Below are 13,106 nucleotides of genomic sequence, written 5' to 3'. Positions count from 1 at the left end.
ACATAACCAACAGCATGCCTGCATCATGATGATGGTATTGTCAAAGTGTACGTCAGGTCAAAATTCATACTACTATTTAGCTCTCTTTTTTGAATTTCATTTTCTATTTATGTTGTTGTTTTGCTCTGCCTTGGTAATTAATTTATACCCAACTCCAATTAATCATCACTCGAGGGGAAAACCATAATAATCATCATCTTTTTTAGTCAGACCCAAGACCCCTCTGCTGCAATTAAAGTACCTTGTTGCCGTTGATGAGTTTTTGCTGGCCAAACACTTAAGTAACAGTACTGTGAGTGATGGAGGAAGGGGAGGAGGCAGATTGGCTTAGGAGGAGGAAGAGGCATGGGAAAGGGGATAGCAAACAAGGAGGAGAAATGGAGGGAGATCAGAGATGGGTGGGTGTTTGTTGAGGAGAATAAAAGGATAGCAATGGAGGAGAGAGAGAAATGGGTTAGGACAACGTACGAGTTAATACTCAATAAACATCCATAATACACAGTAGTAAAAACTTGGGGACTGCGAGAGGAAAATACTCATTATAGTAGTAGTAATTAATACTCTGTACATTTTGGTCGACAAAATTAGAATCAAAATTTAAGCGGTCAGAGTCAAGACAAAAAAAGGTTTCGTTCCGTTACGTGTCACCAAAGCGATACATATGCTCTGATTTGATTTTTTTATTTATTTAATTTAATTTAATTTAAATATAAAAGTAATACTACAGTGAAGCGTTGTGTTCGTAGAACTCCAGAATCAGAATCGGCCGTTTGGCATTGGGCCGGACCGGTGCCGGTGCGGTGTGCGATGTATGTGGGTTGCACCGACTACGTTTATATGATTCCAAAATTCTCCCCTACTTATTTGCCCCATCAAACAACTTTTTTTTTTTTTTTTGGAAAAAGGAAAAAAATGAAGAATGAGTTTTAGGGAACTGGTAGACTGTGAGTATGCAGCATGTACCATTTCCACCACCGCTATTAAAATACTGCACTACTATTACTGCCACTGCCGCTACTACCGCTACTACTAGGAGGAGGAGTAGTATTATATTTTATACGAGAGCCCACCGCCAACAGCAGCCGCGCCGCCGCGAACGGATTCTTCCTCCCCGACAGCTCTGCAGTAACCGCTGTGCCCTCCCTCCCTTCCACTGCCTTCCCTGCCCACCCCCACCCTCGTTATCATCTACAGAAGATTGATTATTCTGAGAGACGGAGCCAACAGCACAATTTTTTTTATTTTTTTTTATTTTTGGCCTCCCCCCAAACTTAAAATAATAATAATAGTAAAGCATATGAAATCAGTTGTATTAGGGATTCTTCACCCTATATCTAACCTTTCACCTAACCATTTCTATACTCCAACTCCAACTCCGCCAATGCCTTCCTTCACTATTCACCCCTCTCCCTCCCTTTCACCTGCCTTCCGTCATCCTCCCCGACTCCTCTCCTTTACGCCGCCTCCGCTCGGCCTCCGACTTCCTCCGTTGCGCCGCCCCCCCGCTTTGCTTTTCTCTTTCACCGCCTCTCACGACGATTCCTCGGTCAGTCTATACTCTCTCCTTTCCCTCTCCCCACCCCCAAAAACAAAACCAAACCAAAAAATAACTTGTCCATCCAAGTTTATTACTCACCATCATTCGATCTTTGCCCGGGTTTCTGTTTCATGCTTGAATTTATCCTATTCTACTGCCAGGAAACATATCGCTCTGTTTTGCATACCCTCCCCCCAAAACACCCCCACACACCAAAACCAAAAACCACCCAAACATATTTAAAAAAAAAACCACACAACACTTCTCTCTTTTTCTTTTTTTTTTGGGTTTGCGGTGTTTGTGTGTTTGTTTTTTTTTTTTTTTGGGGGGGGGGGGGGGGGGATTGGGTGTGTTGTGGGGATGTGGTAGGGATGGGGGTTTGGTGGGTGGCGTTCTCGCAAAACACTCACTAAAAGTTTGAGTCTCGACGCTGAAGCATTTAATTGTGAAAAAACTTTTTCTCAGGAAAACCGCATTTGCTGAGGTGGTGTCTTCCCCTTCCCAGGAGTCAATAGCATCTCAACAACCCCCCCCCCCCCCCCTCCTTTTCTCTCCTCTTAATCCAAAAAAAAAAAAAACCACATTTATTCTTTCCGTTCCAGAAATGTTCAATGCTTTGTCTTGTGCTCCATTCCTCTAGCTGCTTTGACTACTTGTCCGTCTTTGTTCTTGATATATTTGTATATTTGTCTCGTTCTCTATACTCGGTCTAGTCTCTGTTATATCTCTTCGTCCTTCTTATTTCGATCATCTTCCTCTCCAGAAGCCTACAAGCATTGAGGTGGAGAAGGAAACCAATGATCTTGAAAAGGAAGCTGACGAACCACAGGATGCCTGGAAAGAAACTCTATCTTCTTTCAAAGAACAAGCCCTCAAGATGCAGACCGTATCACAAGAAGCTTATCAAGTGTACTCTGACAGAGCTAGGGTCATTTTAAAAGAAACTTCTGAGAAATTAAAAGTTCAAGCTGAGAAGGCAAGACAAGAGTTGAGCGTGATTGCCTCGGAAATCAGCCAGGAGGGTAAGGAATACCTGTCCAATGCTGCTGACAATTATCCCGAGCCCGTAAAGGACATTGTCGAAACGTTTGCTTCCTCCACTGATGATTTGAAGGAAGTTTCTAAAATGCGTGACTTTTACCTAGGAATACCATATGGTATGCGTCTACATCTCTATTGCCAGAAAGCTTATTCTGCAGATGTCATCTGTCCCCATAGTTACAGTATCATTTCCCCTCATTTTCTATGCTCAAGTATAAATTATTCTTGGTCTTCAAACTCGGATTAAGCTGATATATTGCAGAACCGTCTGACTGCTTGATCAAATCGCTTCCTCTTTCCAGGTGCGCTTCTTTCTGCTGGCGGCTTTCTTTCTTTCATGTTCACCGGAAGTGTCTCTGCTGTAAGGTTTGGTGTTATACTTGGTGGTACTCTTTTGGCCCTAAGTATCTCAAGTTTAAGATCGTGGAAGAAAGGAGAATCATCTTCTCTGGCCTTAAAAGGGCAGGCAGGTTGGTTTATTGTTTCTTTAACTCAATCTATCTGTCACCGAGCAGACAATTGCTGTGGGCTTGACTTGAAAGACGTTTAACTACTGCTTAGATATTGTCAGATGTCTCTTTGCATTGCTTTGAGCCAAGTTTAATCATGCGACTGGGATGACTTGAGTAAATTAATTTTGCCCAATGATTTGGAAGAGTATATTCGCTGAGATTAGCTACTTTTGGATCTTCAATGTGACTGTACATAATTCATCCATCCGCCTAAATATTGGCAGTTAAATGTATCTTAGTCTTGATAAAGATGATTGTGTGTTGCATAATGACTTATCTTTTTTTTTTCCCTCCTTTTTTCCCTATTGTTATGTTTTTATCTTCTTTAGCTGAACTATCCCAAAAATCCTGTTTTATTTTCTGGTTATGACACTTTGAAAAATCATTTCCCTAATCTTCCTTGATGTAATTTTAAGCAGGAGTTGACACTGTTTTTGTTTCTTCTAAACATACAGTGTGTATGAATCTAGGGAAGTTAGGCTAAATTTTAAGTATTTGATATGTATTTTTGGCAATATCATTAGAAATGTTTAGATCGTTGTTCTACTGTGTGTACTTATTAGTACGTCATTTGCTGCATTGACTTGTGTTTTTTTTTTTTTTTCAATTTGATTGCAGCAATTTGTACAATATTATTTCTACGGGAAGTACGCTTGCTATTTTGTGTAAGATCTCACTCACTGCTGATGCATCTTCTTATTGCTTAAATGACTAAAGGTTCTGAGAATGCATATTTCCCCGTATAATGTCTGAATGGATGCTCATGTTCCTTGCAGAGACCATTTATTGCCAACTTCATCACAGCGTTTGTCAGGTTTCGTATCCTCTCTTTTTTCTTAAAGCATAATGGAGGAATTTCTAACTTTCTGTGAAGCAGGTCTTGTGTCCTGTTCCTTGATTGTGGTATTATTAGTGCTCTTTCATGTCATCTTCAACCTTAAGTTTTACGAAAGGTGAAGGATGATACACATGATTGAATCAACTGATAAATTTATAAAAACTAATATTCCGTTTTACAGACATGATATTTAGGTAAAAAAACAACGTGGGTGGAATGAAGAAAATTGACTGGATGGGATCTTCGCAAATTTTGCAAATAGTTTTAACAAATAACTTCTGTCAGTAGTATCTTGCTATCTTTAGAAGGTACATTTTACAACCAGTTTATATATGCAGTGGTGTGGCAGTTGCATTCTATGCTTATAGGATTATAATGGATCGCGAGCAAGCACAAGGATCAAACTTGGAAAGAGGGACAGAAAGTTAATTTGCTCACAAGGTAAGTGCAGATAGTATTTCAAACTTTGATATGATACATGTGAGGTGGTTCATTTGGATGTTGTTGTAGATGACCTATCCAAAAAAGTAACCTTAAAAAAAAAAAAAAAAGCTGAAGTTATGGAGCAAGGAGGTTGATTATTGATGATTGCTGCATCTTTTCTTGCGAATTGTAATGACATGCATGCTATCGTTTGTTTTCTTTTTCATTCAGGATGCTTCAGTTTCATGTGGTTGAGGAAGCGAAGCGGAATTTGGAACTGAGTTCTCGGTCAGAAGTTGCTGGATAATGCTCTGATAGTACACCAAACATTGCTGTATAAACTGTGGCTTGTTGCAGCGTCCTTGAATATAATTTTAAGGTGGACAGAGTTTGCAGAGTAACAGAGTGGTTCTTTGGTCAAGTGATCGTATCATGTGCCTTGTTTAGCTCTTGAGAATACGACTCTGACCCCCCAAATAAAATGGAGGATGCTCTTTTCTTACACTGACACGGCTAAGCGGCTTGTTACCTTTTTGCGTGTAAATCAGGATGTCCAGAAACTAATGTCCTCGAGCTGAAATCTACTTCAAGCTTGGTTTATTTGCTATGGATTGCTATAATACAAAAAGGTTTTCTGAAGCTAGAAAGATTTTTTCCTTTTTTCCCGTGATTCTCATAAAAGTGGGTTCTTCATAATGTTTCCAAATAATGCTTGCGTTGAATAAATCGGAGTGATAATGATGGATTTGACCATGCTTTTTTTTTTTAAAAAAAAAAAAGAAAGAAAAAAGAAAAAACCTTGGTGAATGGTTTTTTCATGTGTTACCTCATTATTTGGAAAATTTTAATCATGCTTTTATTTTACATGCATCAAATTATTATAAATAATAATAGTGCTGTAGATTTAGTCTAAAACGTTGGGAGTGAGAAATCGAAGCAGAACCATCTGAAGCGGTGTGCTGAGCCGTAGGCAAGAAATGGGCGTCTCTTCAAAACAATTTGGACCGACCGGAGGACGCTTCTTCTTGAAGAAGAAAAATCACCGTCCGTCATGGGAGTATTCCACTGCCTTTTTAAGGTACAAACAAAATTACTAGTATTATTCGATTAGGCTGCTAACGTGTGGGGGGGATGATATGATCTGATTTACAAATTGATTACGTTGATGATTTACATCATCTACAGCTCTCATTTTACCAGATTCATTAAACCAAATCAAAAATCCCCCAGAATTTTCTAGCCCATTGAAGCTTAGAAAAGACGGACCCAGTCCTCAAGTCGTCATCTTTCTTCTTCTTCTTCTTCTTCTATATTTTTCACCAGTTTTGTATCGGATTACAGAAAACAGACAGAAGGTACTGAAAACTTGTTTGGGGAAGAGGGTTTGAAATCTCGATTAAGTCATCACAACATCTAATATGTATAAGTAATGTATAAGCATACAAAGACTAAAGAAAATCTCCCGATTCACCAACTGGGATTTTATGCCCAAAGTGAGGATTTACATGTACATAAAATATGACCATACATACTTGCAATAAGACTGGAGAAAGAAGCGAGAGTGGTAGGCCGGCCCTTCAAGAAATAAATGCTGATTTCTCCATCATCACACATTTCCATGACGATTATGAAGAGGCACCTCTCCTTGGTTATCCAACGGCATGTACTGTGCCATGATTGCCCGGATCTCGGAATCCATGTATCTCTGCAAAACCACCATCATATCATATTTCTTTTCACCACGGTCAAAAGAACAAGTAGCGACCCAAGAAAAGAACAAAAAAAAAGTCGATCCGCCGTCAAAGAACAATTTGTTATTCGCACATACCCGGATCCTGTACTTGTACATAGCATATCCACCTGCTCCTACAGCAGCCACAGCAAGGATAATAACCCAAATAAAGCTCCAGCTGAAATCCGTTTTCACATCTTTACCTGCAAGTTGTCAATCAATGCGATGATCAGGTTCCACAAAACACAAAACAATCAAAAGAGTCAACAACAGAGCAGTATAAATCTTTCCATACAGTTTCAAACATTACCACCTGAGATGGGCAAAAGCTTGCCAAACTAAAAGAAAGAAAGAAAGAAAGATATATATATAGAACTCACTTATACATGTGTCATGTTCATGCATGTACAATAAGCTGCCCCTACAACTGCAGTCGTAACTACCCCAGGTGTTTTTGCATCTGCACTCTGGACATTGGCACGCCACCCTATCCTTGCACTCATCAATATCTGTAGCACATGAAATATTTAACGGTAATAAAGCTGATGTCATTTCACAAAGTCAGTCAATCAGCTTGAAATCCTGATTAAAGGCAAATGTGTTGCATAAAATATCAACACTCAAGAGGAGTACCATACAGGATCACATGGATAAGCTCCTCAGTTCAAATACTACTTTAACAAAAACATCCATTCTTATTAGTATTTGTCACTGCAACATTGATCTTTTAATTGCAAAAAACTTGCAAATCCTCAAAATACAAGATAGATTGTTTTCCAGTTGCTCTAAGCTAGTTAGATTATCAAATAGCCATAACATCCTTGTTTTCCAATATACTTTGGCAGGCCCCCACTGTAATCTGGTTATTCAACAAGGCATAAATTGCTTCTCGTTTATAACAGTTAAGCTTTTAGATGCAAAAAATATATTAAAAAAAAAAAAAAATCAACCTTTTGCCAAATAAGGACACCAATTCAATTATTATCTTAGCATGCAAACCTCCTACAAATCCATTGATGAAGATTCAACACTGAAGTATTTTCTTGTTATTCTGAACTAGCGTAGCAAACTTACCAAGAGAAGGATGGAGGACTATCCATAAACCACAACAAAGTAATGCAAGGGAATTCAGATTGCATATGACTTGTAGGGAGGCTTTGAACAAGCATTACAACAAGGATAATTCTGCTCCAGGTCTATTTACCCCCAACTGCCCCGCATGCGGAGCAGTTAAAAACATCAAGCAAAAAGGGTTAATCTACTTCCAAGTGCCTTTAATGCACTAAGTTGATGACAACACAGACAAGAACGAAACAATGGTTACAAAATGTCCTTTCAAGGAGTCATCCCCAACCTGTCAATGTACAAAAAATGAACATAAAGCCTACCTTCACAACTTTTAACTCCGTCACCCCTGAATCCAGGTGGACAAGTGCAACCCTTAGTCTGTCCATCCTAAACAAAAGACAAAACAACATGCAATAGTAAATTTGACATTCTACTTCTATGAAATACCAATATCTTTATAGAAGTTAGAAATTGCTTCTTAATTGACAGCAAGGGGGAAAACAACAAATTCAAAGTCCAATTGACTGATCATGTAATGAACATGTGCTAACAAAGGTAGAACCACTTACAATGCAAGCGGAATATGTTTTCCCATCCTTTGTTCCCTTCCAACAGCCCCCATTATTTAATTCGCAACGCAGTGCTCCAGAAGCTGTTAAATTAACACAAACAACACAATTCTATGGTGATTGCACCCACAAATCATGCAACGCTTAAGCCATGAGTCCCTTAAGATGCGTATTTAGATGTAACGATATCAAAACTTCTATAGGTCTTACCCTCACAATGAGTGTAACCATCACCAACAAATTTTACTCCTTGCACAATTGGGCACTCACATACCCTCCCACGAAAAGTATCCTACAAAATATGGGTCATAAAAATTAGAGGACCTACAACGTCCACAAAGACAACTCCTTCAATCAATGGATCCACAAACAGCATCTTACCTTGCAAGCAGTAATATTAGCTGCCTTATCCTGCCAGCATCCACCATTATTCTCCAAGCACTCATTTGTCTCTATCTCTGCAAGGTAAGAAGCAAAAAGATACTTGAGTAAGTTCCAGTCAAGAAGACCACCGATCCTGTAAACATCCTCAATCATTGGGTGATCTCATATTTCACGCCATTATTATCCAACCATTTAGTCCTTTGATCAGACATCAAACCAATTTGAACTCAGTAACTTCAAAAAGAACAAGACTTACAACAATATAAGAGGAGAAAAAACAAATAAAAGAAGCTACTCCCCATCAAAGCAGCATCAGAGAAAGTGTCCTCAAATGCTAATGGTCCTCTTACAGATGATTACAATAAGCATCAATATTAAACAAAACAGGTGCAAACCAAATTTTAACAGTGATTATCATCATCAGTACGAGGATCAAACTTGACCAAAAAAATGCAAATAAAATGAAAAACTCCATTGTCTTTAAAAGCAAAATCAAGAATGAATGGCACCCAAAAGTTAAATGCTAAAGGAGATCACCTTCAGTCAGACAAATGGCTGGCTCTGTGGTCTCCTGGAATCCTGCACATATGGCTTTAAGAACAGCTCCTTTGTCTAGCTTACCTACAGGTTAAAGTTAAAGGGTTAGATTGTTTTATACGGATACCTCAACAGGTTATGAAACGGCTGCTTAACTTAGTAATGACGTCATTCTAGGATTCATACCTCTATACTGCCGGTTGTTTATGACAAGGGTAGGCAAGATAGTCACATCTCCACGGGAGCCTTTGCCTATCTGGAAGCAGGAATTCAAAAAAAAATTCCAAGATAATTCATTATTTTCCACAGACATAACTGGGATAAAATGATAGAATAAATCTCAAAAGTATGAACCTGTGACTCCTGTTCACCCTTTAGGATAGGGTTGTCTATATCTGCATCAGGATCTCCAACACATTTCTCTACCTGCTTAACATCAATGCCTGCAGCCAAGAACAAGCGCACAAGTAAAAATCAGTATCAACTTTATTAAAAATGGACTTAAATGACCATTATAAGTCGTCAGTATTTGATGACTTAATTCAGGTCTCTGTAACTCCAAAATTCTAATTACACTCTCTTTGGGAACCTAGAATAAACAGAAAAGCATAGCAATGTGCTAAATCAAACTTCTATGTAAGTGCTAACAAAACAATGGATGGCTTTGAACCTAGTTTATCAAAATTGTACAGAGGTCCAGAATATAAGCAAGCACAAAAGATAAAAAAACATGTCCAAGCCACAATAAGCAGCTAGAATTTGAAAGGCTTACTAATTCCTCATTGCACTGGACTATAAAAATATAGTGCCTAAAAAGAATTAACAGCTTCTGAAAATAATTGATACTGATGAAATAAGAAAACTGAGAAACCGAACAAATCTACTACTAAAAATTGCATAGATACATATCACAAACAGACAAATGAAGATTATGAAACTATAGTTATAAAAGATGCTTGGCACCATCATCTCACGCATGGAGATTACTAGAGGTAAAAGCAAGTGTCCAATTTCAAGTAACATGGCCCTGGCTCAGATCCAGCAATGTTGTCGAAAAAGAACAGCAAATGGAATCAATAATCCACAAGCAGTAGAGAAACTTGAATGAAGTAACATGAATCACTTGAAATCTACTTCAAAAGTCAGAAAATATGTGATTTTTGCAATCAAAGCACATCCAAAAGCAGCACATGTAGCTTAATGATGATCACTGATGGAACCTACCAAGTGACTGGATAACTTGATCAGCACACTCTTTGGTATACTTCTTCTCTTTCATTGGACAGCGGATGGAAAAGTCCGTTACGTAGTCCCACCAAAGCCATGGTTTTCTACTTTCATTAGCGACCTTAAAAAAGCAGACTTGGCGTAAATTCTGCAAAACAACATCCTTCCCATCATATCCCCGACTAAAGTCCTGCTCAGGATCTGGTGCACAATACCTCCCATGGTTGATGCATTGGGACTTGCATTGTTTGCTTAAAATAAACGCCTCAGGGCAATACCAAGTTATGTAATGCGGAGTAAATTGAGTGTATCCTTTTTGCTCAAGTATCTGGGCAGCTCCTTTGAAATTTTTAACAAAATCAATCTGGCTTTCACACTTGGGCCCACACTCATCATTACTGTTTGTCCAGAATTCATACTCAACTCGATCATCAGGATGTGGAAGAGCCTCCCTCCAGTCAAGATTTATGCTAACCATCTCCCCCTTCGACAGTTCTTTCTTGATTTTGTCCCCAAGAGATTTGCTAATAAGAGCTGACGGAATGGTTATGCTCTGAAGATAATCCGCTTGTGCATCCTCCTCCTCTGGGTTGTCCATAGTAATTAGGGGCTCATCTCTGTCGTCTGCAACCAGAATAGCTGCTGCTCCAGCCTTCTGAGCATTCCAAGCCTTCAGAGTAAAATAACAATCTTCGAAACCCAACACCAAAAAAAGGGAAAACATAAGGAGAATTCTAAGGTAAATACTAGAAATACTATGCATTATTTCTTACATCGTAAATTTTTGTTTGAAGCATTTATCATGGCAAAAGATAGGCCATTTAAGAACAACCTGAGCACATTTACACTGTAATAACAGATCTGTACCAAAACACACAAGACAGAAAATGAAACAGACAAATAAGGGGACGCACATTATTTACATCCGTTGGTGCAATCAGCGCTCCGTTCACAATTCATTCATCAACATGTGCATATGAGATAAATAAGCTACAAAGTAACAGGAAATTAGTGGCATTTGATGACTAAATTATCTGGCTGGAAGCTGAATCATAATCTTTCATTCTTAGTACTCTCTGAACATCGCATGCACTCACTAAGTTTGTTTGACTTTTGCAATTACTCTATGCAGCACCGCAAGCGAGGCCGTTTACTCAAAAAGTAAAATAGAAATAAATCATTCAAAAACAATGACCAAAAGCGCACCAACAAAAAAAATTTAATTCCCACAAACATAATCAGACATAATGGAGTTATTCATCCGAAAAGAAGAAAATTGAAGTTGAGAGGCGACCCCCCCCCCCCCCAACATAAAATAAAAAACAAAAAAAAGGGTAAAACTGAAACAAGAAAAAAGAGCTGGCTCACCCCCTCGATCAGCGAGAAGGAAAGTGGGCATGCCTCCAGGCTTGGATTTGAAGGAGATATCGACATCATCAAAACTCTTGCAAGCCTTTTGATCAGCTTTAGGGTAGACCACAGTACCAATCATGGTTCCTCCATACTGAGGGACCCCAAAATTCCCAATTGCACATTCGTAAACTTGTTTCAGGGAGTCGGGTGAGGTGATTTTTAAGCTGTTCTTCTCCACGACAAATCTCCCCGAACAAGACCCCAACAAAAATAGAAACCATAACAAGTACACAACAAGAGAGCGTCCTAGCATTTCCCTCATCATCGTCGATTCCAGAAAAAGACGCCAAACTTAAAAACACGAAAACCCCGGATCAAATCCGATGCTTTCTTTGTTAGTATTTGTCGCAGTACCCAAAATATCAAGAAGGTCGATAACCTAATAAATCACAAACCAAAGTATCGAGCTTTAGGCCAATTTGATGCGAACCCAGATCAGAAATGTCGGCGATTCAGTATAAAGATCAAATCCTTGATGACTCAACCCAGTTGAGAAGTATAATTTTGCGCTGAATTTTCTGAGGCTTAAAAAAGGGAAGAAGTGGGGGAAATAAAAAAGAGAGAAGAACAAAAAAAAAAAAAAAAAGGGTTAAGCGGTCCTGCGACGAGAAAAGCAAACGAACGAGGGGAGGAAGGAATAAAATGAAAAGAGAAGGGACTGGGGAGAGTTGAATTGTAGAGGGGCAGAGGAAGTTGGGACTACTCCTTAAGTTGCTTATTCCGTCGATGGGAACAAGTCAGTACTACGTAGGAGACGAGCAGCCCCTTCGATGATGAGGAAGAGGATAATCTATCACTTGGCCACTTGTCGCCATTCGCAGGACAAAAACAAAAATAAAAAAATATATGTATACTAAAATGAAAAGTCTAGTCTCGCTTCTTCTTTGCTAAGGAATCATTTCTTGTCTGGACACCCAAAAATAAATAAAATAAAAACAAATCATTAGTAGTACTGGGCATGGAGTTAAAATCCATCGATTTTGTAATCCAACTAACAATCGAATCAATTACCGCCTGGCACTGGAGATTCTCTGTTACCCATTTGCACTCTACTTCCCCAAACTTTTGTAGGGATAATTTCAGCAACCTCCCCTCCCCGATGTTTCTAATAGTCTCATTCCCCTCCTCGAGGCTTTCGAAAAAAATGTTAGAAACTTCTCCTAAAACTAAATAGACAATCTCAAATCCAACCCGATTCAAAAAATAAAAACAATAAAAAAAAAATGGAAAATGGAGAGAGAAAACAATTTGATACTACAAATGCCTCCGTTGTCTTGCATTAGTGAAGTTACAGGTAAAAGGCAAATAATAATAACTTTCAATAACAAATCAGCATATTTGTAACCTCTCACGCGTTTATAGAGCATGCATGAATGAGTGAGCTAAGCACACTGATTTGGCATCTTACCATATGAAGCAACCCAAGTTACACAAGAAACATATAGAATCAACTAAGCATAATAATTTGGTAGAGACCTGACAGATCAAGTCATACGAGAAACAGAAAATTAGCTAAGCATAATTTACCATACACAAACAACAACTATATCAACATAGGCTGTCAAGGAATATTGAAAAATTTCAAAATTCTTAAAGACTAAACTGGTAGAGGTTGAAAGAGCTCATCGAATCTTCAACAACTGTGAGAATCCAGAGCTTTTTATACCATGTATGAAGTTTTCTTTGCCATGTATCAACAATTGCTTACAGAGACTAATTGAAGTGACTTGTTGTACCGGGAGCTTTCTAAGCCATGCATCAATCACCAAGTGGCTCTTGAATTTTTCTTCATGACAGACATTCTAGATATTAATTAAAGGAATCT

The 13,106-nt window shown here is 38.6% G+C and overlaps 2 protein-coding genes across 4 annotated transcripts; one reads left to right on the top strand and one right to left on the bottom strand.

The window, feature by feature from the left end:
* The first annotated feature begins 983 nt into the window (after nt 1-983).
* Nucleotides 984-5,016, top strand: LOC113775425 (protein FATTY ACID EXPORT 3, chloroplastic). 3 transcript variants are annotated; one of them, XM_027320298.1, is made up of 8 exons: nt 984-1,546; nt 2,301-2,403; nt 2,434-2,694; nt 2,881-3,048; nt 3,709-3,755; nt 3,867-3,904; nt 4,267-4,369; nt 4,583-5,016. In XM_027320298.1, exons 1-7 carry the CDS (start codon nt 1,298-1,300, stop codon nt 4,355-4,357), a joined length of 957 nt encoding a protein of 318 aa, XP_027176099.1. In that variant the 5' UTR covers nt 984-1,297; the 3' UTR covers nt 4,358-4,369; nt 4,583-5,016. The 3 variants fall into 3 exon arrangements, with proteins under 3 accessions (XP_027176099.1, XP_027176098.1, XP_027176097.1); XM_027320297.1 differs by having other exon boundaries at nt 2,304-2,694; XM_027320296.1 differs by having other exon boundaries at nt 986-1,546; nt 2,301-2,694.
* Nucleotides 5,017-5,720: 704 nt separating this feature from the next.
* Nucleotides 5,721-11,873, bottom strand: LOC113776380 (vacuolar-sorting receptor 1-like). The gene is made up of 12 exons (XM_027321524.1): nt 11,237-11,873; nt 9,866-10,558; nt 8,996-9,084; nt 8,828-8,897; nt 8,642-8,725; nt 8,102-8,178; nt 7,931-8,012; nt 7,721-7,803; nt 7,472-7,538; nt 6,464-6,592; nt 6,180-6,286; nt 5,721-6,056 (listed from the first exon to the last, which is right to left on the bottom strand). The coding sequence occupies exons 1-12, from the start codon at nt 11,544-11,546 to the stop codon at nt 5,958-5,960; spliced, it is 1,890 nt and encodes a 629-aa protein (XP_027177325.1). The 5' UTR covers nt 11,547-11,873; the 3' UTR covers nt 5,721-5,957.
* Between the last annotated feature and the right edge of the window lie 1,233 nt (nt 11,874-13,106).

This window comes from Coffea eugenioides, chromosome 6, assembly GCF_003713205.1.
Source record: "Coffea eugenioides isolate CCC68of chromosome 6, Ceug_1.0, whole genome shotgun sequence".
NCBI lineage: Eukaryota > Viridiplantae > Streptophyta > Magnoliopsida > Gentianales > Rubiaceae > Coffea > Coffea eugenioides.
The sequence above is the reverse complement of the archived record's forward strand: the minus strand, read 5'-3'. Positions and strand labels throughout refer to the sequence as shown.

Bases quoted from the DNA above. Each gene is read 5' to 3' on its own strand.
- LOC113775425 (XM_027320296.1), top strand. From the start codon at position 1,298: ATGAAATCAGTTGTATTAGGGATTCTTCACCCTATATCTAACCTTTCA. The intron at 2,695-2,880 runs GTATGCGTCTAC...TCCTCTTTCCAG, and splicing joins TTACCTAGGAATACCATATG to GTGCGCTTCTTTCTGCTGGC. The intron at 3,756-3,866 runs GTAAGATCTCAC...TGTTCCTTGCAG, and splicing joins AAGTACGCTTGCTATTTTGT to AGACCATTTATTGCCAACTT.
- LOC113776380 (XM_027321524.1), bottom strand. From the start codon at position 11,546: ATGATGAGGGAAATGCTAGGACGCTCTCTTGTTGTGTACTTGTTATGG. The intron at 9,085-9,865 runs GTAGGTTCCATC...TCTTGGCTGCAG, and splicing joins TCAAGTTATCCAGTCACTTG to GCATTGATGTTAAGCAGGTA. The intron at 7,804-7,930 runs GTAAGACCTATA...TTAATTTAACAG, and splicing joins TGGTTACACTCATTGTGAGG to CTTCTGGAGCACTGCGTTGC.